General features: G+C 35.9%; 2 protein-coding genes across 2 annotated transcripts; both read right to left on the bottom strand.

The window, feature by feature from the left end:
• Nucleotides 1-877: 877 nt before the first annotated feature.
• LOC103339785 (uncharacterized) lies at nucleotides 878-7,968 on the bottom strand. Its single transcript, XM_008243133.3, has 9 exons — nucleotides 7,237-7,968; nucleotides 6,607-6,804; nucleotides 6,354-6,476; nucleotides 5,850-5,887; nucleotides 5,597-5,765; nucleotides 1,993-5,244; nucleotides 1,779-1,904; nucleotides 1,468-1,604; nucleotides 878-1,346 (listed from the first exon to the last, which is right to left on the bottom strand). The coding sequence occupies exons 1-9, from the start codon at nucleotides 7,315-7,317 to the stop codon at nucleotides 1,109-1,111; spliced, it is 4,362 nt and encodes a 1,453-aa protein (XP_008241355.2). The 5' UTR covers nucleotides 7,318-7,968; the 3' UTR covers nucleotides 878-1,108.
• A 7,403-nt stretch (nucleotides 7,969-15,371) lies between these two features.
• LOC103339784 (O-methyltransferase family protein) lies at nucleotides 15,372-18,730 on the bottom strand. The gene is made up of 4 exons (XM_008243132.2): nucleotides 18,215-18,730; nucleotides 17,229-17,565; nucleotides 16,876-16,940; nucleotides 15,372-15,900 (listed from the first exon to the last, which is right to left on the bottom strand). The coding sequence occupies exons 1-4, from the start codon at nucleotides 18,617-18,619 to the stop codon at nucleotides 15,601-15,603; spliced, it is 1,107 nt and encodes a 368-aa protein (XP_008241354.2). The 5' UTR covers nucleotides 18,620-18,730; the 3' UTR covers nucleotides 15,372-15,600.
• Between the last annotated feature and the right edge of the window lie 2,989 nt (nucleotides 18,731-21,719).

Genomic DNA, 21,719 nt, shown 5'->3' on the forward strand with positions numbered 1-21,719 from the left:
CAATTTCGTTCCCTTATTTTATCAATCACAGAAAGTTTGATGCTCTTTCAATTGACTGCGTAATGCCTTTGAAGGAAGGTTCTCTCTTTGATGGTTATTTGTTTGTGCTTTTTTTAAAAAAAAAAAATATTATTATTATGAAATATTATTTACTTTCTTTTCCTACCCACTTTCTTGAGTTGAATTGCTCTTTGATGAGTCAGGTAACACCATTTTAAGTGGTGTGTGCTTTCATTTTTTCCTTTTCCAGTCGTTCTAAATTTTGAGCAAACCGAAAACCAACCGATAATATTAGTTTTATCAAATTCCATCTGTCCTCGATATTACTCAGACTTGAAGCATACCTCCACTCTTAAAGATGAGATGCCCATCGTCAAAAGTGGTTCATATTCATATGGTGATTTGTACATTCTGTTTCATTGAAGTGATTTATATGTCGAAGAAAGATTTTAGTATGTAATTTGCAGAAAGCAAAAAAAAGAAAAAAAAGTCCAACTTTGCTTTAAGAAATATGTAACTTTAGTGGTAGGGCATTTGTCCGTCATATCAACGGCAAAATTATGTTCTTGCACTAGTCCTAGCCTGAATTTTTGTTTAATGAAAAAATGTGTGTGATTTTCCACTTGGTGAAGAAATTGATGGTTAAACAATTCACAACAGTTGAAAGCTCCATAGTCTTTTCCCCTACGTGAGAGGAGGCACAGTGCGCCGTACACACAATAAATTTTAGTATTTATAGGGGATCCATAAAGTTTTGGAAGAATATTATCTGATCCCAATCAAACAAAAGCTAACTAATGTGCTTAATTTGCAGTCCAAGGTGACAGAAGAATAATTTTAAAAAAATGCACACTGTGCTGAAGAGATGCTAAACGAATGTTAATTAAGTATAATCATTTTATTTGAATTCTGTAGTTGTAATTAACAATCTGTGGCATATTCTCCTCTACATTAATTCACTCATTTGAATATTCATTCAGGTGGAAAAATGTGATGTACAAAGATGCGTTAAAAAGCTAACTGAGAGATTGGTAGATCGATCCTCAAGAATATAATATGACATGCAGTCATTTTCAACAGGTCATGACTTCAATGGAACCATCATCATTCATGAGAACCACCTTTTGCCACCCTTGGCTGCTTTGAGCTTCATCACAAGTTCCTCACGCTGAGCTTCTACTTCGGCGTATCTGAGGCTCATGTGCAGGTAGCGCTCGCGAATGTCTTTCAGTTCTGTCTCTAGAGATGATCTCGAGGGTTCATATCTTTCTTTTGCCGCTTTTTCAGCTTCAGCTTTCGAATTTCGACGAGTCTCTGAATGGTTGTGTCGAGCCTCGGACAACATCCTGCGGGGTAATAATAGATATGCATGCTAAGACTGAATCATACATAAAACATTTAAAGAAAGAAGGCAAATGCTACTTGTTAATTTGTTTAGAAGGCATTATGTATTCCTATTTCACTCACCTATCAAGCTGAACTTTATAAGCGTTGTTTGCTTCCAATGCCTTAACAAGTTCATCCTCAAGAAATTTAATCTTTAAACCATAGTCAACTCCAGCATCGCGAGGACTTCCATCATGAATTTCATTTCCATTATCGTCCTGTAATGGCGAAGAATAAAAGGAAAAGAACAAAACAGAAGCTTTGTAAAGTTACATGAAATCACAATATTGAGAGGAGTCCACAATCATATATTACCATGCAGAAATTAATTCTATATACTGTGTCATTAGCTGTAGAAGCAGGATTAATAATGAATATTTCAGATGTCTAACCTCTCTTTGATACTGGTTTCTATAAGGATAATTCTGATCTTTTGCAAGTCCTTGTACCTGACCAGTCTTCAAAAATGGCTTCCTTCTATTATCACGTCGATGACTGCCGTTCTTCGCCATTTCATTCTGTTTAAGCAAAGAACGTTAGAAACCCATAACTTTACAGTCTTGACATCAACTGTTAACAAGAAAATAAAGAATCAATGGCACTTACTTTTGGGAGCTTCATATCTTCACCAACAGGAATTACTTTAGTACTGTTTTTTGAGGGGCTGGAAATCTTTGGACTGCTAGAATCCCTCTGTTTCTGTCTTTCTTCCCTAGTTAATTTCAGTTCTTGTTCAAGGGCTTGAGACCTTCTAAGGCATTCACTTCTCTCCTCTTCAAGTAGCTTTATTTTCTGCTGATACTGCTCGTTAGCTCTCCTGATCTGGTTGAGTTCATTTTTCAGCTCAGCATCCTGTGCACATAAAGCCTCTTTAGCAATTAGATCACCTTCCATCTGCAGAATTTTTTCCTCCAAGAGAACTTTATTACGTTTGCAATCCTCCAATTCAAATAAGGCCTTCTCCAATGTTGAGATCTTCTCATGGAATGAACTCTTCTCTGCCTTCAGATCTTCACATTCCTCAGATATTGAATGAAGTAATGCTTCCAATTTTTCTTTCTCAAATGTGGCTGCATCAAGCTCATTCTTAAAAGCCAAAACTTCATTCTGACAATCAGTTAATTTCTGCAGTTGAACCTTCAAATTGGTAGATTCTTCCACCAGCTGTTGCCGTTCATAATCAGAAACTGTAAGCTTTAGTTCAAGATCATTCACAGTGGTCTTCAATTTTGCTTCACTTGATTTGTAACTCTCAAACAACTTCAATAGTCTTTCATGGTCAGCCATTGTTGATTCCTGGTTTTGTTTAGAAGCAGCAAGCTCAGCGGACAGGCCTTGTAGCTTCGGTTCAGTTTCTGTTCTCATAACATTCAATTCATTCTCAGTCTGTATTGCTTTTGATTGAACCTCTTGGAGAGCAGATTCAAGCATTGCCTTCTCAGCTCGTAATCTGGATGCTTCATGGATGGCATCTGAAGCTAGTTGTTCTCTTTCTTTTTTAGTTGCAGAAATTTTCCTGGTAAGTTGTTCTACCTCTTGCTGAAGACTCTCAACTTCAGTTGCCTTCTCCAAATACATCTCATTGAACAAACTTTCTTCCAAGGTAAGTTTCTCCCTATATGTCATGTTTTCTTCAAGAAGTGCATCTAATTCTGAATTCAGGCTTTCCTCTTTTGAGGCAATGTTTTCCAGCATTAAAGAAAGATCTTTTTCCAACACTTCAACTCTTTTGGAGCAATCGGTAAAGCTCTTATGCGATTGATTCAACTTTGCTTCCAAGAGGGAACACTGCTCTTGCAACTCCAGCTTTTGTTTCTTCAACTCCTCATTTGATTTCTGAAGAGAATTGCACTCTTCAATGAGGCTCTCAGCAGTAGCTTGTAGCTTTGGGTTTGCCCTTTTCAGATATTCACATTCTTCTCGAGCTTCTGACCACTGACTTTCCAAGTGCTTTAGTTTCTGCTTCAGTTCTACTTTATCAGATTCCACCTCAATTTTCAATCTGCTGATCTCATCTTGGAGACTCAAACAATAAGATTTAGACTTGTCTAATTCTAATTGATTGGCCTCCTTTTCATCTGTCAAGTATCTTTGTTGTGCTTCCAGAGCAGAAATATGTGCAGATAATTGTATGTTTTCTTGTTCAAGCTCTGACACATGAAGATCCAGTTCACATTTATCAGCTTCTAGCTCTGAGGATTTCCTTTCAAGCACCTTGTTGGAGGAAACATGGGAATTCACACTGCTGCTAAGCACCGTTAAGTCATTCCGCAAATCATTCAAACACTTAGAGCTTATATCACTTTCTCTTAACACAATTTCCATTTGTTCCTCTAGCTCTATTTTTTCTGTTTGAAGATCGGAAACCTTAGCTTCTAATTCATTCTGGACCTGCCTTAGAACCCCGATTTCTTCTTCTTTGGTTAGCAAGTTAGCCTCAAGTTTTGCTATCTCAGACCTGTTCTCTGTCAGTTCTTTACCCAGTTCAGTGACTTTAATTTCTAGTTCCATTTTCAAGCTCTCAAGTACTTGAACTGAAAGATCATTATTGTTTGTAATCTCCCCAAGCACTTTCTTATTAAACTTCTCCTCTGCATTCTGTATTCGTGATTTATTTTCAGTCACTGAGACCTCACTGGCTGGAAGATCAACAGGTGCGTGTCCCCCAGTGGAATTTTTCTTTGCTACCTTAAGCTTGAATAAAAGTTCCAAGTTTTCATCCGTCAGCTCATTGCAATCTCTCTCTAGCTCCTCCACCTTTTCTTTCAAGACTTCAATTTCTCTGATAAGATCAGCTTCACCTCCATTCATGGTGATGGAATCCATTTCTGCAGAATGCCTTTCTTGGAGAGACTCAGATAACTTTGCTTTCAATTTAACAATTTCTTGTTCTTTGAAAAATAATTTACTTTTGTATTCCATCTCGATATCCAAAAGAGTGAGTTTGTTCAGACTCAATCCATCCTCTATCTCATGGTTTTTCTCTTCCAGGGCCTGCTCCAGCTGTTGCACCATGAGTTGCAACTTGTTCTCTGATTCCTGCAATTGTTGCAGCTGAAGCTTCAAATATCTGTTTTCCTCCGTAGTTATTTTGATAGAATTCTCCATATCACCCAATTTTGACTCTAGTTCTGAAAGATTCTCCAACTCCACTTTTTGTTTTTCAATTGTCTCTTCCAGCTCCTGGAGAACCGAAACCAGCTCAATGTTTGATTCTTGACTTCTCTCCAACTGCAGGGCCAAATTGGCTACGGATTCTTTTTGGAACTTCAGTTCATCCTGCAATGCCTTCTCATTCTGGGACGTTCCTCCTTCCAGAGAAGTTAAATCCTCAGTACCTGTTTGTTTCACCACTGAATTCTCAAACAACAATTGTAAGTGTTCAACTTCTTTCTTCAAGCCATCACGTTCTGCATATGCTGCCGAAAGCTCCACATTCAAATTTGCCTGATTTTTTGACTGATCAGAGAATTCTGTCCTCAGTATCTCCAAATCAAGCATTAGCTTCCGCGCATTCCTCTCCCACATCTTAGCTTCCGCATGTAGCTCTTCAATTGTAAATTCTGCAGCTTCCAAAAGGTTTTTAGAAGAATCAGTGGTTGTCAAAGGTGATTCTGTAAAATCTTTCTGAGAATGATTAATCCTGGAATTAAATGATGAATGATTTGATGGAGAAGGGGCATCAGCAGGATAATTGCCATGAGTTGTACTAATGGGGGAGTTGGTTGAATCTTGTCTTCCAATCAAGTGGTTCCCTTCACCACTAAGGTTGCTTCCTGGGGACGTATTATCCCTCCTTATGTAACCCTCTGCCGAGTCATAACTGTTATGTGAACCTGATGCAGAGAAACTACTTCCCTACAAGAAGTGGGGAAGATGTATTAGTTTCATGGTAACGATAGACCAGTACACAGCTTGTTCATTAGCACTTTATTCCTTCAACAAGGTCTATGCAAATCAGAAAAATAACATAATCTAGATATCAGACACTCATTAGAAATTTTTTTTTTCTCTAGAAAATCTTCATTAGATAAATTGATACATCAACAAACATAACACTTAATTTCTGGATCATGCTCCAGGTTCGATTGAAGCAACACAAGAAAAGCTACTAAAAGAAGCACGCGATGTTTGTATTGTAGCAGTATTCTGAAAACACAAGCACTACCAATAAATGAGGAAAGAATAGCAGGGGAAAGTTTAAACATACTCTACTGCCAGGCTCTCCAGGATTTGAGGTCAAGCCAAAATCTTTCATGGAGGAAGATCCGACGCTCCTCCCAAATGTACTATTAGATCCATTTGATTTGCTGTCGACATCAAGACCACTTGCATTTGGTTCTTCAAAATGATAGCTTGTCTCTTTTGACTCTTCATCACTAAAAACATGATCTGAAAATCTTCACTATCAAATAGAAAAGTAATTATCTGCAGACCAATGCAAGCAATCATTTGATACTAACCTGAGCCTTTTTCTTGGTGTTAGGCAGTTAATTTTCACCTGCAAAACAGAAAGATAAGCAAAAATCTGCTGAAAAGCCAATTCGGAGATGACTTCTAGTGCAATGAGATGGGAGAATGGTGAAAAGAAAATGAATACTCAAATGGATATATTCATGTTTTTACAGATACCTTCAATGAGTATTCACATGCATCCTTCTAGATTGACTTTGCAAAGGCCAGTACTTTAATATCCTCCAAAAATGGCATAGATTTGAAATAATTTTTCATAACAAATGACGAAAGTATTGAAATGCGGGAAACAGTTAGAACAACCATGTTTTTAAGATAGTAGGCACCAATTTTCCAAGGAGATATATTCAGATGTTTTCAAACAAATAGTCATACTAGGCACATTGGCCAAAACATAAGAAATGTGCGTTAACTCAATTCAACATAACAAGGGGGTCAATTTTTGTTCAACATATCAAACATCTAATGAGAATATATAAATTTTTAAAACACACCTGCAAAACTGTCCCATAAGTGCACTTCTTCAATGGAAGAGAAACTGGAACAGAAGAGGTTGAACTTATATAATCCGACATATTGACTGTAGCCTCACCAAGGATGCCGGATCTTGCCGATCCCTAGGATCAAAAAGTCATTTGGGAATCAGCAAGTGGATAAACCAAAGTCCACATTGAATCACAGAAGATAAAGAAAGTCAATTGCCAAAAAAAGCATGTTTGTAACAAAATCAGTGAGAATGAGAAATACCATGGAAAGGACAAGCTTGAAGAAATAATCTTCCATCTCCTTTGAAGAATCATCCTGTGAAATCCATATCGATTCGGAAAGAGTTTCAGTCCATTGACAGTTTCCATTACGCACCACCGCTTTGCTTGATTTAGCAATTGGCTTCCCAGTTTCTACAGAGACAATGGATACAAACAGCTTGTCCCATCCTCTAGGAACCTGCAATCACAAATATTCATCAGCAAGAAAGACGTCAAAAACTCCATCTGCTCAAGGAAAAATCCATAGAACAGAACAGAATGATAGTGTGAATCAGATTCACTTGATTCCACATGATCATCGGTCCTGATTCCAGGAGCAAAAGATATGGTGTTTGTATACATATATGGAAATAAAAAACAAAATTTGATTATGGTTTGCAGAATTCAACAATTGTGCACTTCCCCATTATAGATTTTGACATTAATTTTCATTCTTTTTCCAAAAACTCCTGATAAAGGTCTAGAATTGACATAGATTAATCCCACCCTTCAGGTGTGGGGACACTTCGTGGTATTTACCAAAAAAAAATGCATATTACACCATAATTGTCTACCTCCAATGCAATGCTCAATATTAAGCACAAATGAAAACATAAAGAATTGAATATACCTGGAGGGCCTTAAAGTGAGAGAACTTGAAATCAACCCTCTCCCCTGATTTAGCTGGCCTGTTCTTGTGGAGCCTGAACATTTTTCTCTCAATCAATCTCTCCTTCTCCTTCTTCTTGTTGTTGTTGTTGTTGTTGTTGTTGCTGCTGATAATTAGTTAATTAAGTTCTCTTACTCCATAATTACTTCTCATAATAACACATCTCCATCACAACCACCAACATTACCAGCTAGAGAGAGAAACAGAGCATGTCTGACCAGTGTGACCAAATGAATGAATGTCTGATTCTTCTGAATGAAGCGAGAGAACCAAAGTAGCAAGAGAGAGAGAGATAGAGAGAAAGCGTTAGCTAGCTGGTCATTGTTGCGAAGGTTGTTATTTTATTTTCCCTTCAACTTTTGGCGTTTCCCTTCTTCAATCAATTTATTTCTTTGACAAAACACAGAGAGAGAGAGAGAGAGAGAGAGTAGGCGTAGAAATGAACAAATGCGGGTGTGGGCAATGCAAGGCACAGAAACTGCAAATCGGGAAACAGCCTCCCTCCCTCTGCTTCTTAATTGCAGTCTCCTACTGCACTACGGTTTAGGGCCGCAGCTCACTCTACGCGCTTCCCCTCGGGTACTCGCGCTCCATACTCGACACGTAGAACATGGAAGTCAGCGAACCATTCGGGTTTCTGACGTGTCAGAGACTCATTGGCTTGAGAAGAATTTAGCCTTTTATTTTGACGGCAACATCGAAGTTAATAGAAAATTAAGATTAAGGTGAGGGGTGGTGGGGTTGAGATGGGAATGTAAGTGTGATAAATTGTTTGTTTTTCTATTTTTAGCCTCGGCGCCATCGAATCGAAAGTCTTAGATATTTCCCAGATTTTCTGCTGCGTCAATGGGCCCGGTTATGTGTACAATGCTTCATGGCTGTTGATGAGATGACAAAACATCGTGGGATAAGTATTTGTGAACTTCCTTGTGTCTAGGTGCGGGAATGAAAATGGAATCAAATCATGTACCCTCAATTTCATTGTTTGGTTGAACATTCTAGGCTGGGAATCTCAATCTGAGGTAGCTCTCGAGGTTTGAAGTTTGTGACACAAAACAAGATGATCGATGCTTTGAACTTGAGCTCTAAGGTTTCGAGTTATAAGTTCGAGTCTTGAGATTAAGTATTATAGTTTAAGGTCAATGTTTAGAATTTGAGATGAGGTTTGAGTCTAATGGTCAAGAGTTCAAAATTAGTCGCCGTTCTAAGATTTTAGGGCCCCATATAAAATTAGTAAGAAGACCTACTATAATAAAGTCTTAAACAAAAATATATCAAAAGAATTGGACTATATATATATATATTGATACTCATTAATATCTATTTTTTAAATATTATAAAGGATTATCAAACAAATAATTCAATAACAAACATAAAATCAAAAATTCAAAGCCGTCTCTAAAAGGCCGTTCAAGAGGTTATTTCTTAAGGTTAGTGGTTAGGGTTCGAGTTTGGAGTAAGTGATTTTGGATACGAAATTAGGGTTTTGCCTAAGATTTGATACTTGTTGCTCTAAGTTTATGATGTGACTTTTAAGACGTGAGGATTAGGGTTTGAGTTTGAAGCTTAAGGCCTTTTTTTTTTTTTTTTTTTTACATTCAAGATTCAAAACCCCAACTTAGTAGATCCAAGATTTATAGTCCAATATTCAAGGTTTAGAATTTTCTGTTGATTTTTCGGTTTAAGGGTTGATATTTGGTGATTAGAGGGAAGGACTTCAAACCTACATGTGTGTTTACACCCCACCTTATAGGCGACTAGAGGCCACTTTTTCAGTCCTCCTGTATGTTGCTTCAGTTGAATGAAATTCTACTTTCGATAAAAATAAAAATAAAGAATAATGGCTCATTTGGGAGTGATTCTAAATAGGCAAATAATCACTTTATAAGTGGTTTTAAGTGCTCGTTTGACATTGCTTATTTGGGGTGATAAGTGATTTTAAAAAAAATTTGGGAAGCCTAGCCCGTTTGGTAAACTATGAGAAAATCACTTATTGTTAAAAATTGTTGTGAGAGAAAGCTATAAAGGAAAGCAAATAATAATGTGCTTTTATTTTCTGATTGACGCGGGAATCGGTTTCGAAAAGGCGTTGGGTTTATTATTATTTTTTTTCTATTTCTATTTTTGTTTCTTTGTTTCTTTAACAGAATATTTATTTTTAATGGAATACATTGGATTTAACTTGAAACATCAGTTTAGAGATACAAATATTTAATTTTCAACATAATACTTTATTTATTTTATAATTAAAATAATTTTCAGGTTGTGATGGAAACATAAATATAAAAAAAAAATTAAGGGGGGTGTTCCAATTCAACACTTTTATAGAGTTGACAAATTCTTAAATACTTTCATAGAGTTGATAAAGTCACTATTTACTTTTGCTCTTAACAATTATAAAAGTATGGAAAAGTCATTCATTTAATAAGCTTTTTAAAAGTCATTAACTTTTTGGTGTGATGGAAACATATTTAATATTAAAAAAAATATAAGTGAAAGTGAAAGTGCTTTCCCTTTTATCAAACACTTTAATAGAAAAGTCATTTCAATATAATACCATTTTTAGTCATTATACACAGCTCGCAAAAAAATTACCAAACACTTAGAAACTGATTATTGTGCCAACAACACTTTTAACAAAAAGTTTATCAAACGTCAAACTACTTTCTCTGATAGCTGATTTCTCTCACAGCAAATCTGATAGTGATTAGTGATTATTTTCACAGCACAACAATGCCAAACTGGCCCTAACTCATGTGTAGCTCTAACATTCTTTTTACTTACGTACATTACATATTATGTATTGTGTAATGGTTGGCGATAGAGTATTTTACATCAAAAGAGTTAATTTATATATATTACTCTTTCTTTGCTTTAATTAAATAGAAACATACGTTGAAAAATTCCAAATTAAAGCCAAACTACACTTATGATGTATAACAAATGGCTGAATGGATTGAAGAAGAATTGGAGCGAAGAAAGGCAAAAGGACGCAGCATGAATTTACAGATTTGGCGTTTAAGCTTCGATTGGGTTGCATAATACCTTCTCAAAAAGGGCACGACACCACAAGTCCAACCCATTGCGTTGCTATGATAAAAGGTGGATTTTGGGCTTTTGAGGTTGTTTGGGCTTCCAAAAGTGCATTTAAATATTGTATTCAATTTACAAACTTTCTGTTTATTTTATGTTAAGCTTTCAATAACTCACTAGGGCACTCTAATGGGTGAGAACGATGTATTTAGTCAGCCGTCATGCATGGTTGAACTAAACTCATCTTTTATCAAATAATACAAACAGTGATAATTTTCTCTCCAACTTTTTGGTGGATTCCAGGCTTATGTTTTTTCTAGGTTACACTTGTAACCTATTTGCTTGTGCTGCGTCAAGTGGTATCAAAGTGGGTCTCTCTCGTCTTGATATTGTTGGCTCTTATCACGGGTGATCGTGAATGTGATGTTGCAGGCCCTATTACGCGAGCGAACTTGGATGCTCAAAACATACGAATCGATAACCTAGCCAATCAATTTGGGGAGATTCGTGAATTGTTGTTACAAGTTGTTGGCGACAACAATGGAAGAAATGACAGAGGAGGCAATAACTCGTGAGACAATAATCAGGGAGGCAATGGTGGAAGAAATAACATGAGGCAATGTGTTCTAGAGAGTGAGTTGGAGTCTAAGGAAGAATTGGAAGACCCACCATCGGTTAACAATCCAAATCATCATAATCACAACAAATTTGGAGATTACCGGATCAAAGGTGAAATCCCTAATTTTTCAGGGAATCTGAAGATTGAAGAATTCTTAGACTGGTTAGTGGAATCTGAAGAGGTTTTTTGAGATTATGAAGGTTCCCGAAACAAAGATGGTGAAGATGGTCGCTTTTCGTCTGAAGGTAACCGTGACAATATGGTGGGATCAATCGCAGAATACTCGGCAAAAACAATGAAAGGGACGGGTTCGTACATGAAAAAAGATGAAGCATCTTATGATGGATCTGTATCTACCTACTGATTATGAACAGATTATGTACTACGTGTACATAGGTTGTGTGCAAAGCAATCGATCATTGTTTGAATATACCGAAGAATTCATGCGTCTAGCTAAGTGTAATAATTTGACGGAGACTGAAAATCAGAATATTGAAAGGTATAATAATGGGCTGATACTTTCCATTCAAGAAAAAATTGGTTTGCAGAATTTGTGGACTTTGCAGGAGGTGATTAATATGGTGTTGAAGGCTGAATTGTTGGAGAAGGAGAAACGCCAAACCAATTATCGAATGAGTACAATGGAATATTCCAAAAACATTGCTACTTTTCTTAGTGATAAAGGGAAAACATAGCAGCAAAGCATCGGAGGATCACCAAAACCGTCGAAATTCCAAGGTAAAGCTGGCAATGAAGGTAGCAACCGGACTTTCAATAGAGTGCAGACCCCAAACCAACCCCAGAAAGAGAATCCTATGCCAAGCCCGTGATTGATATTTGTTACCGATGCTACAAACCAGGGCATTGTTCCAACATTTGTCCCGAGTGGAAAGAAGTTAATTTAATTGAAGAAGTCGGTGATGCTAAAGAAGAAGACGAAGTAGTAGACGATGATTACACAGGGACTGAGTTTACAATTGATGAAGGAATGGAAAGACATACTTTGTTATTGCAGCGAATTCTTTTAGCACCAAAAGATTAAGGGCAGCTACATAGCATCTTTCATTCTCTTTGTTCCGTCAATAATAAAGTTTGTGATGTGATTGTAGACAACAAGAGTTGTGAGAATTTTGTGTCAAAAAAATTGGTGGAGCGTTTACAACTACCTATGGAGCCTCATATCAGTCTTTACTAGCCGGATTTGCTTAAAAAATGACCTTCAGTTCATGTTTTCGAGACTTGCCGTATGCCTCTCTCCATTGGTAAGCATTATAAAGATGATATCGTATGTGATATAATCGATATAAATGCATGTCATATTTTGTTGGGGCGACCTTGGAAGTATGATGTGGATGCAACTTTTAAAGGTTGAGATAACGTAATATTATTTTCCTGGAAACGTCACAAAATTGCTATAGCGTCTATAAGGACAAGTGAGTCCAAAACTAAGAGTTCTAGTTTTCTAACTCTGATCAGCAGTGAACAAGAACTTAATGAGGCAGTGAAAGAAGTTGAATATTTTTGTCCAATGGTGTTGAAAGGAATGTTAAAGGCCAGCAAGGAAGAAAATGTAATCCTTCATGAAGTGTAACAATTTCAGGACCTTATTTCAGACAATCTGCATAATGAACTACCGCCTTTTAGGACCTTATTTCAGACAACATCGCATTGATTTGGTCCCGAAGCCAGCCTACCAAATCTACCACATTATCATATGAGTCCTAAGGAGAACGAAATTCTAAGAGAGCATATTGAGAATCTGTTAAGGAAGGGTTTTATCAGGGAGAGCTTGAGTCATTGTGTGGTTCCAGTCCTTTTTGTTCCAAAAAAAAAAAGACAAAAATTGGTGCATGTGTGTTGATAGCTGAGCAATCAATAAAATTACAGTTAAATACAGATTTCCCATCCTGCGTTTGGAAGATATGTTGGATGTGCTCAAGGGTTCAAAGTGGTTTTCCAAAATAGACTTGCCCAGCAGATACCACTAAATTTGAATCAAGTTGGGTGATGAGTGGAAAACAGGGTTCAAGAGCAAGGAATGATTATACGAGTGGCTGGTGATGCCCTTCGGATTGTCAAATGCACCTAGCACTTTCATGAGGCTTATGAATCAGGTTCTTCATCCATTTATTGGCTATTTTGTTGTAGTTTATTTTGATGATATTTTAATCTACAACACCTCCAAAGAAGAGCATCTAGTGCATTTGAGACAAGTTTTAGGTGTATTGAAAGAAAATAAGTTGCATGTGAATCTGAAAAAATGTGCTTTTTGCACAAGTAAGCTATTGCTTTTGGGTTTTGTGGTTGGTGAAAAAGGTATCCAAGTGGATGAAGAGAAGATTAAGGCAATCCTTGATTGGTCGACTCCCAAAACAGTCTCCAAAGTTAGAAGTTTCCATGGATTAGCCACTTTTTATAGAAGGTTTGTAAGGCATTTCAGCACCATCACTGCACTTATTATGGCATGTTTGAAAAAAAAAAAAAAAAAAGCAAATTCAATTAAGGGGAAAGAAGAAGAAAAAAGCTTTACTCTCGTAAAAGAGAAATTTTGCACAACTCCGGTTCTAGCTCTTCCAAGTTTTGAAAAGTTGTTCGAAGTCAAATGCGATGCTAGTGGAGTAGGATTGGGAACTATGCTTTCTCAAGATAAGAGACCAATAGCATTCTTTCTGAAAAGTTAAGCGAAGCCCGTCAGAAATGGAGTACTTATGATCAAGAATTTTATGCAGTTGTTAAGGCTTTAAAGCAGTGGGAACACTACCTTATTCAAAAAGAATTTGTTTGTTTACAGATGATCAAGCCTTGAAGTTTATTAACAGCCAGAAACATGTTGATAAGATGCATGTCAGATGGGTGACTTTTTTTTGCATAAGTTTTCATTTGTTATCAAACATAGTTCTGGCACCTTAAACTATGTGGCTAATAGGCTTAGTCGAAGGGCTTCTTTGCTAATTACTCTTACTCAAGAAATTGTGGGGTTCAAATGTTAGAAGGACTTATATGAAGCGGATGATGATTTTAAAGATATATGGGCTAAGTGTGCTAATCATGACCCGATGACAGATTTCTTTTTTAATGAAGGGTATTTGTTCAAAGGAAATCAATTATATGTTCTTGTTTCTTCCTTAAGGGAAAAGCTTATTCGAGATTTGCATGGAAGAGGATTCAGTGGTCATCTAGGCCGTGATAAAACAGTAGCAAGCTTGGAGGAGAGATTCTATTGGTCACAGTTAAAGTGAGATGTCGGAACAATTGTGCAAAAATGTTACACTTACCAAGTTTCGAAGAGACAAGTTCAAAACACCATATTATACATGCCTTTACCTGTTCCTAATGACATTTGGCAGGATTTTCCTATGGATTTTGTTCTTGGATTACGTCGTACACAAAGAGGAGTGGACTCAGTTTTCGTGGTGGTTGATTAGTTCTCTAAAATGGCACACTTCATAGCTTGCAAGAAGACTGCTAATGCATCCAATATAGCCAAGCTATTTTTCAGGGATGTGGTTTGCTTGGATGGGGTGCCTAAATCAATAACTTCATATCGTGACACAAAATTTTTGAGCCATTTTTGGATTACTTTGTGGAGGTCGTTTGGAATTGCTTTGAATCGTGGTAGTACTGCCCATTCTCAGATTGAGGTGACAAATAGAACATTGGGAAATATGGTTCGTAGCATTTGCGAGGAGAAACCGAAGCAATTGGATTATGCACTGCCACAGGTGGAGTTTGCATATAACAATGCTATTCATAGTGCAACTGGAAAGTCACCATTCTCCATTGTCTATACTGATGTGCCTGATCATGTTGTAGACTTAGTGAAGTTGCCTATAAGACAGAAATCAAGCGTTGCTGCAGAGAATTTGGCTGAAGAAGTGATGGTTGTTCGTGATGAAGTTAAGCACAAACTTGAGCAAACAAACGCTAAGTACAAAGTTGTGGCAGATAAGCATAGGCGAGTTAAAGTGTTTCAAGAAGGCAACTCTGTAATGGTGTTTCTAAGGAAGGAGAGGTTCCTTGTTGGTACATATAGCAAGTTGAAACCTAAGAAATATGGTCCCTTCAAGGTGCTGAAGTGAATCAATGACAATTAATATGTTATTGAATTACCATATTACATGGGTATTTCCGATACTTTTAATGTTGTTGATTTGTATGAGTTTCATGAGGATAAAGCTCTTTATCCTGAGCATAACTCGGGGTCGAGTTCTTCTAAGGTGAAAGAGACTAATGTAGAACAAATGACTAAATGGATTGAAGAAGAATTGGAGCGAAGAAGGGAAAAATGACGCAGCAGGAATTTACAGATTTGGCATTTGAGGTCCGATTAAGTAACATAATACCTTCTCAAAAAGGGAATGACGCCATGAGTCCAACTCACTGTCTTGCTGTGACATAAGGTGGATTTTGGGCTTCCAAAAGTGCATTTAAAGATTGTATTCAATTTACAAACTTTCCGTTTATTTTATGTTAAGCTTTCAATAACTCTCCAAGCAGTCCAATGGGTGAGAACAATGTATTTAGTCAGTCGTCATACATGGTTGAACTAAACTCATCTTTTATTAAATAATACAAACAGTGAGAATTTTCTCTCCAACTTTCTGGTAGATTTCAGGCTTATGTTCTTTTCTAGGTTACGCTTGTAACCTATTTGCTTATGCTGCATCAACTTATCACTTTTGGAATTCTAAAAGGGTGTAAAAATAATCGATGTAGATTGGTCTGAAGTGAGAGAATCCAGCAGAGAGACCAAGCTGCCGTAACTCTTCCTCAGTCCGATTCTTACCCTTGGCCCTATAGATTGTCATCACGAATATGTCGTTTTCTAGGAGGGCACGCGTCCTACGACTGTCATCTGATTTTGTTGGCAACACTGGCTCGCAAGCTATCAACTTCCCTCCTACTGGAAGTGCTTTGTAACAATTCTCCATGATCAGCTTGCATTCGCTATCCGTCCATGTTGATAAAACCCACTGCCAAGTGATACAATTAATATGTATTAATGATAATAATCATGATAATTAACCTTCTAATCACTGCATAAATTTGACACAAAACTCTAAGAACTACAAATTGTATAAGATAATGAGCAAATTCATTACACAAAACTCAAATCCGGCTCATTAGAAACCGACCAAAACTCTGATCATACTTTATAACACCAGGCTCATTGCCTTATTAAATTTGTGGTTCTTTACTTTGTAACGACCCTCCTTTTGTGTTTTACTTTTTGTATTTAGCTCTTTGTGGTGAAATGAAATTTGATGGTTTAGAACCAAAGGTTTCCTTTATTTCTTATTCTTAATTTAGCTAACAATTTGTTGAACAAATGATGTGTTATTGAACTCAAAATCAAATAAAGGAAACATTAACTCATTTTGGAAAGTTAGAGCTAGAAGCCTAGAATATATATATATATATATATATATATGAATTTTTTATCAACGATCCAAACCATCTATTTTTAAGTCTATATTCATAGATTATTCTTACAAAAAATTAGACAAATCGGAAACCGTTTCGACATCCAATTGTGTTCTGCAAGGGTGTTCCTCAAATAAGTTTATTTGAAGAAACCCTCAATAGAAGCTCTCTGTGTGTATATATAATCTTATTCATCATGATTGATGCATTTAAAATAGTTAAATGAGTCATAAAATATATAGAGAAAGATGCTTTCTTGTTTTTTTTTTCTATGGAAGAAGGATATGCTTTCAAGCATAGCAATTTGGTTTGATTGGGTAAATGGAAGAAGGATATGCTCAAGTTTAGAAAGTACATGGATGATCTTACTTATATATATATGTGTGTGTATATATTGCTCAGTACTTCTTACCCTGTTTTATCATTATTTAAAATTTAGAAGAATATGATCAAATGAGTTTTCTCCATTTGTATGTTTTAAATAAAAAAACAGTTCTTTCCTAACCTAATGGGTTTGCACGTACCTTCATGAAAATAGCATCTCCACTGGGAATTGACTTGAACATGTCACCACCAACATGACTCACTCCTGCAAAAATCATTAACATATACATGAGCTCATTTAGGTTAACATAGGACTGATTTTTTATTTTTAATACGAGAAAAGACGAAAGTAATTATTGAAGAAACGAAGGGCAAATGCAGATGGATCAAGAGAATTAAGCGAAAAAATCTACACACAAGACTGATTTTTAATGCAATATATGATCATAATTTTTAAGATTCTGCCAAAATAAGATTTATTTAACAGATGATTAACTAACGCATATATTGAATTTGAGATTTTAATAATGATAAACACTGTAATTAATCTCACCAGCTATAGTTGGTGCCTTGGCAACGACCTCAGGCAAATCAAAGTTAATCCCTTCCCGAACACTAGGATGCTTCTGTAGGATCATCCGCAGGCAATCCCCTGCACTCCCACCCACATCAACCAATCTCCCCACTCCTTCAAATCCATCGTAGCCGTCCAATATTGCCTTCATGAACGGCACCGATACACCCGACATTGCTCTCTGCATCAAGCCGTTCATCTCCGGCTTCTTCCCATAGTACTCGTACGCCGGCTCACCGTTCACCTTCACGAACGGCTCTACCGTGGGGTCCACCACAGCCTCATGCACCATAGGCCACGCCCCCATTAGCACATCCTTCAAAAAGAAAATTCAACATTATTATGAAAATATTCATCAAATTTGGATAATATCATAGATTAACAATTTTTTACATTAATTTTTTTTTAAATAAAAACAAAATTATAAGATATTTTCATAAAATCTAATTACATCGTCAACATAGTCTAATCCAATGAAAAACCCATGACATTTTTTTTGTGTTTGTGTGAAAAATCCTCCTTCAAGGTTAAGCACAGCTGGGTAAAGACAAATTGTGATCCAAACGCATCCTCATTTTCAAAGAATAGTGTTGAAAATTCTTCCATAGTTTGCGGAAAAATAAGTGTTGAGAAGAAGTGTGACTAAGGTTTATGCAAATACATCTGAATCTATAACAAAAGTTCATATAAAAGTATAAAAGTCTATACAAGTTTATTAAAAATCTGGATAAAACTTATAGGAGTTATACACTTCCAAGAAATCTATCACTTAAAAAAAAATATTTCAAAATCATATATAATCCTAATTCCATACACCACTATAACTTGTACTAAACAAAATCCAAAAAAAAAAAAACACAATTACACCAATTTTTACTTTATTAATTCTAAACAAAACAAAATAATAAAAAATCAATTGACACCCGAGCGGAGCTTGTGTCAACGAGCTAGTAAAATTACAAAACCTGATGGTGTTGGAGGATGTAAGGGCCGTACGACAGGCCGTTTTGGTCGGTGACGAGCGTTTTACCAATCTCGGTGAGGGAGAACTTTCTTTGCTGGGAGCCGCCGTCGTCGTCTTCTTTGATCAGGTGCTCCTCAAACACACCGTAGCTGGTGAGCATGCGGAGAATGCGCTGGAGGTTCTCGGCGTCGCCACCTCCGTCTGGGAGCACACGTGCGAGGATGGCGGAGGCGGAGAGGGGGGTGTTTGAGCCGGCTTGCCAGATGGCGTCGGGGACGTTGAGGCGAACGACGGCGTTTAGGGACATGGGGACGCTGATCATGTTGGCCAGCTCCAGTATGCCCAGTCTGGCTTCGTTGCTGGGCTGCTCTGCGGTGGTGATCACGTGACTAACTTGATTCTCCATGTTCAGCTCAAAGATATTAGCTTACTTACCTTTCAGCTTCTTCTCGTGCCTCCCTCCTCTTTATGTTTCTCTACAAAACCTATACTGTCTTTAAATTTTTAAGATAAGGTGGGTAAAGCAATCGGATAGGTAGGTGGAAATAGCATAATTCTATATTTAAAATACTGCTATTTTCATCCCATCATTTAAATTTAAGAAAAAAACAATTTTATCAAAAAACTAAGGGAAGAAAAACACGAGATTAAGATTAAGAAAATAACATATATAGCATAAAAAAAATATTAAAAATTAAAAATATTAATAAAATAAGAATAATATGGTAAATTTACATTTTTTATATTAATTTTTTTTGAAAAAATAAGATAATAAGTCCTAATTTTATGAAACACAATCGCTTATTATTTTTTTAATTTCTAAAATTTAATTTTAAATTATTAAAAAACAAAACAAAACTGGAGGAGGAGAAAGTACGTATGCTGCGAGTTTAGGAGCGTTTCTGTGGCGGAGAAAAACTATAGGCTCGATCCTCGAGGTGTCAGCTTGTCTCTGGCGTTCATGTGATGAACCTGAAAGGCTGATTATGAAAAAAAGTATATAGAGATTTTATTTTATTTATCTTTGTATTCTTCTAATGGACTTATGGATGCACATCATGTACGGTTCCTTTCATGCCAAATAATTCTAAATTTAAATGCAACTCATCAATTTATAGCAGATATCGACTTAACCAAGTGGTTTGCTTCTTACCCTACACCCGAAGTTCGTAAGAATTACTTTCAAAAGAAAGATAATTTCTGTCTAAGAAAAATGATTAGCCAATGAAAAGTCAATAATTTTTTTGGTTGGTGAATTTTTTTTGGATAAATGTTAAATGAAATTAGTAAGTGATCACTAATGAAAATTATTTTTTGTCTTCTGGTAAGACTATAAGATCAAGAAATCTAGATAAGGCACAAAAAGAAAAAATTACAATGACCCACTAGTGTAGTAGTTTAGAATAATTGCTCATTCAGGTAATATCCTGGGTTTCAAGTCCTCAAAGCATATATGTAGTGTGTAATTTAGTATATTATTCAATTCTATTAATAGAAAAAGATCATCCCACAAAAAAACAATAAAGAATAAAGAAAGAAAATACTTTTTTGGTTGTAAGTTAAAAAATTCAAAAACGACAACGACAGCCAAGAGAAGGATGAATGTCCGTGCTACTTATTACAGATTAGTATTATGTATTCCACTTACACATCCAATAGTGGAAGACTTTTATGAGACGGGGATAAAACGATTTTGCTATTCTCCGGTCAATAAAGTTATGAACGTATGATAACACATCCACGTGGCACAACATTATCGATTAGTAAAAACAAAACAGTATTATCCCCGTTACAATTAAGTTTTACTCCCAAAAAAATCTCTTGCAATTCCAAAAATCAATTCCCTTTTCTTCAATTTTTACTTTTTCTTTGTGGTAATTCTTGAAGCTCTGACAAGAAAAAAGTGTTGGAATTGGCTCAAATTTGATGGCATGAGATGTGTTTTGTCATGGGCACCTTACCTTGACTTTGTTGGCTTCATAAGTGCTTTAGGTGGCTTTGTTTTTTATTGATAAATCTATGTGGATGTGATATAGTACTCCCTTGGCTCCATTGGGTAGCCCAAAGCAAGATGAAAAAAAGGGGCAGCCCAAAGCAAGATGAAAAAAAGGGAGATTCAATATGTTGGAATTTTAAAAAGGTTTTAAAATTTAACCATTTTATTTAATTAATTATTTTAGCTATTTTATTTTATTTATTGTGGGGGTTATAAATATTTAATATTTATGTTTTATTTCTATATTGAATGCCTTAATTTTCTGATTGGTGAACTCTTCTGGTTGATGAAGGTTACATGTTTTTGGATGCCTATAAAAAGCCACTCCTCCACATTTGAAACAACCACAATACACTATCAGAATATCACATACCGCATTCTGATTCTCTCCTTTTCTACTTTTACATATATTCTCTACTTTATATTATTATTATTTTGGGCAATGGTTATGTGACTTGGATACCTATATCTGTCTATGAACGTGCTCATAGCGGATCTTAAGTTTGTGTACAAGGGATCGTATCTTGAAGTCTTGTAGACCGTCAGTACCTGCACATAAGGAGGCTATAAAGCTTTAGGACAACATCTTTGACGTGCTTCACTGTACCAAACTCACTTTCTTACTTATTATTTATTTTCCTTTTACTTACCTATTATTTTATTTTCTTCAATTTCATTATACCTTCAAAGCTTTCCAATTTATTTATATGTTATTTATAATATAAATGTTTTCTATTTGGCTTTATGGAAAGAGGAAAACTATATGAACCAAAATTATAAAATTTTAAATAAATAAAAAACTATATATAAAATGGACTTTAGAAACACATCCAAAACTCATTTACAACATAACAAAGTGGCTTCTAACTTCTTATAAATTACAAAATTGACATCGATTTCTTAAAACAAGTCCAATCTCAAAACACTCAATACATCAAAGTAATTTAATAATCAAAATTAAATTCAGTATAGTCAACCAGGGGCAGAGCCACTCTTAGGCCATGAGTGGCCTTGGCCCCCCAATTTTTTTACCTCCCTCCTCTACTATATTATATACACTTAATAATAATATATTAGACATGATTATATACACTTAATAATCTACAACTTGTAATTTAAGTTAATAGCCTCTCTAAAATAAATTTGACATAATTAAGTTAGAAATATTTAACTCTAACAGGTAAGTTTTAAATCATATGTATTTGATATACTTTATTTTCTATTTTGGCCCCTCCAATCTTACAATTCTATCTCTGCCGCTAGGGCCAGCTATCATTTTATGAGTTTTTTTTTGTTTGTTTATAGAAATTAAACGGTGTAGGTTGATCTATATCATTAGTGCTAAGAATAGGTATATAACTAAATATCTATATAAATAAAAAATAAAAAGGAAGTGTTTCATATCAACAACAATGATGACTTCCAGCACGTGGTTTGGCTTCTTTCTTTCACGTGGAAGTTGTTGGTGAGTCTCTCTGATATAAGGAGAGGCTTAAGGCATTGGAAGAGT

This window comes from Prunus mume, linkage group LG8 (assembly GCF_029339155.1).
Source record: "Prunus mume cultivar Tortuosa linkage group LG8, ASM2933915v1, whole genome shotgun sequence".
In the NCBI taxonomy this organism is placed as follows: Eukaryota; Viridiplantae; Streptophyta; class Magnoliopsida; order Rosales; family Rosaceae; genus Prunus; species Prunus mume.

Excerpts from the sequence above, each read along its gene's own strand:
- LOC103339785 (XM_008243133.3), bottom strand. The coding sequence starts at position 7,317 with ATGTTCAGGCTCCACAAGAACAGGCCAGCTAAATCAGGGGAGAGGGTT. Across the intron at positions 6,477-6,606 it reads TCAAGCTTGTCCTTTCCATG|GGATCGGCAAGATCCGGCAT; the intron begins GTATTTCTCATT and ends TTTTGATCCTAG. Across the intron at positions 5,888-6,353 it reads CTTATGGGACAGTTTTGCAG|GTGAAAATTAACTGCCTAAC; the intron begins GTGTGTTTTAAA and ends TCTGTTTTGCAG.
- LOC103339784 (XM_008243132.2), bottom strand. The coding sequence starts at position 18,619 with ATGGAGAATCAAGTTAGTCACGTGATCACCACCGCAGAGCAGCCCAGC. Across the intron at positions 17,566-18,214 it reads ACATCCTCCAACACCATCAG|GATGTGCTAATGGGGGCGTG; the intron begins GTTTTGTAATTT and ends TTCTTTTTGAAG. Across the intron at positions 16,941-17,228 it reads CAAGGCACCAACTATAGCTG|GAGTGAGTCATGTTGGTGGT; the intron begins GTGAGATTAATT and ends TGATTTTTGCAG.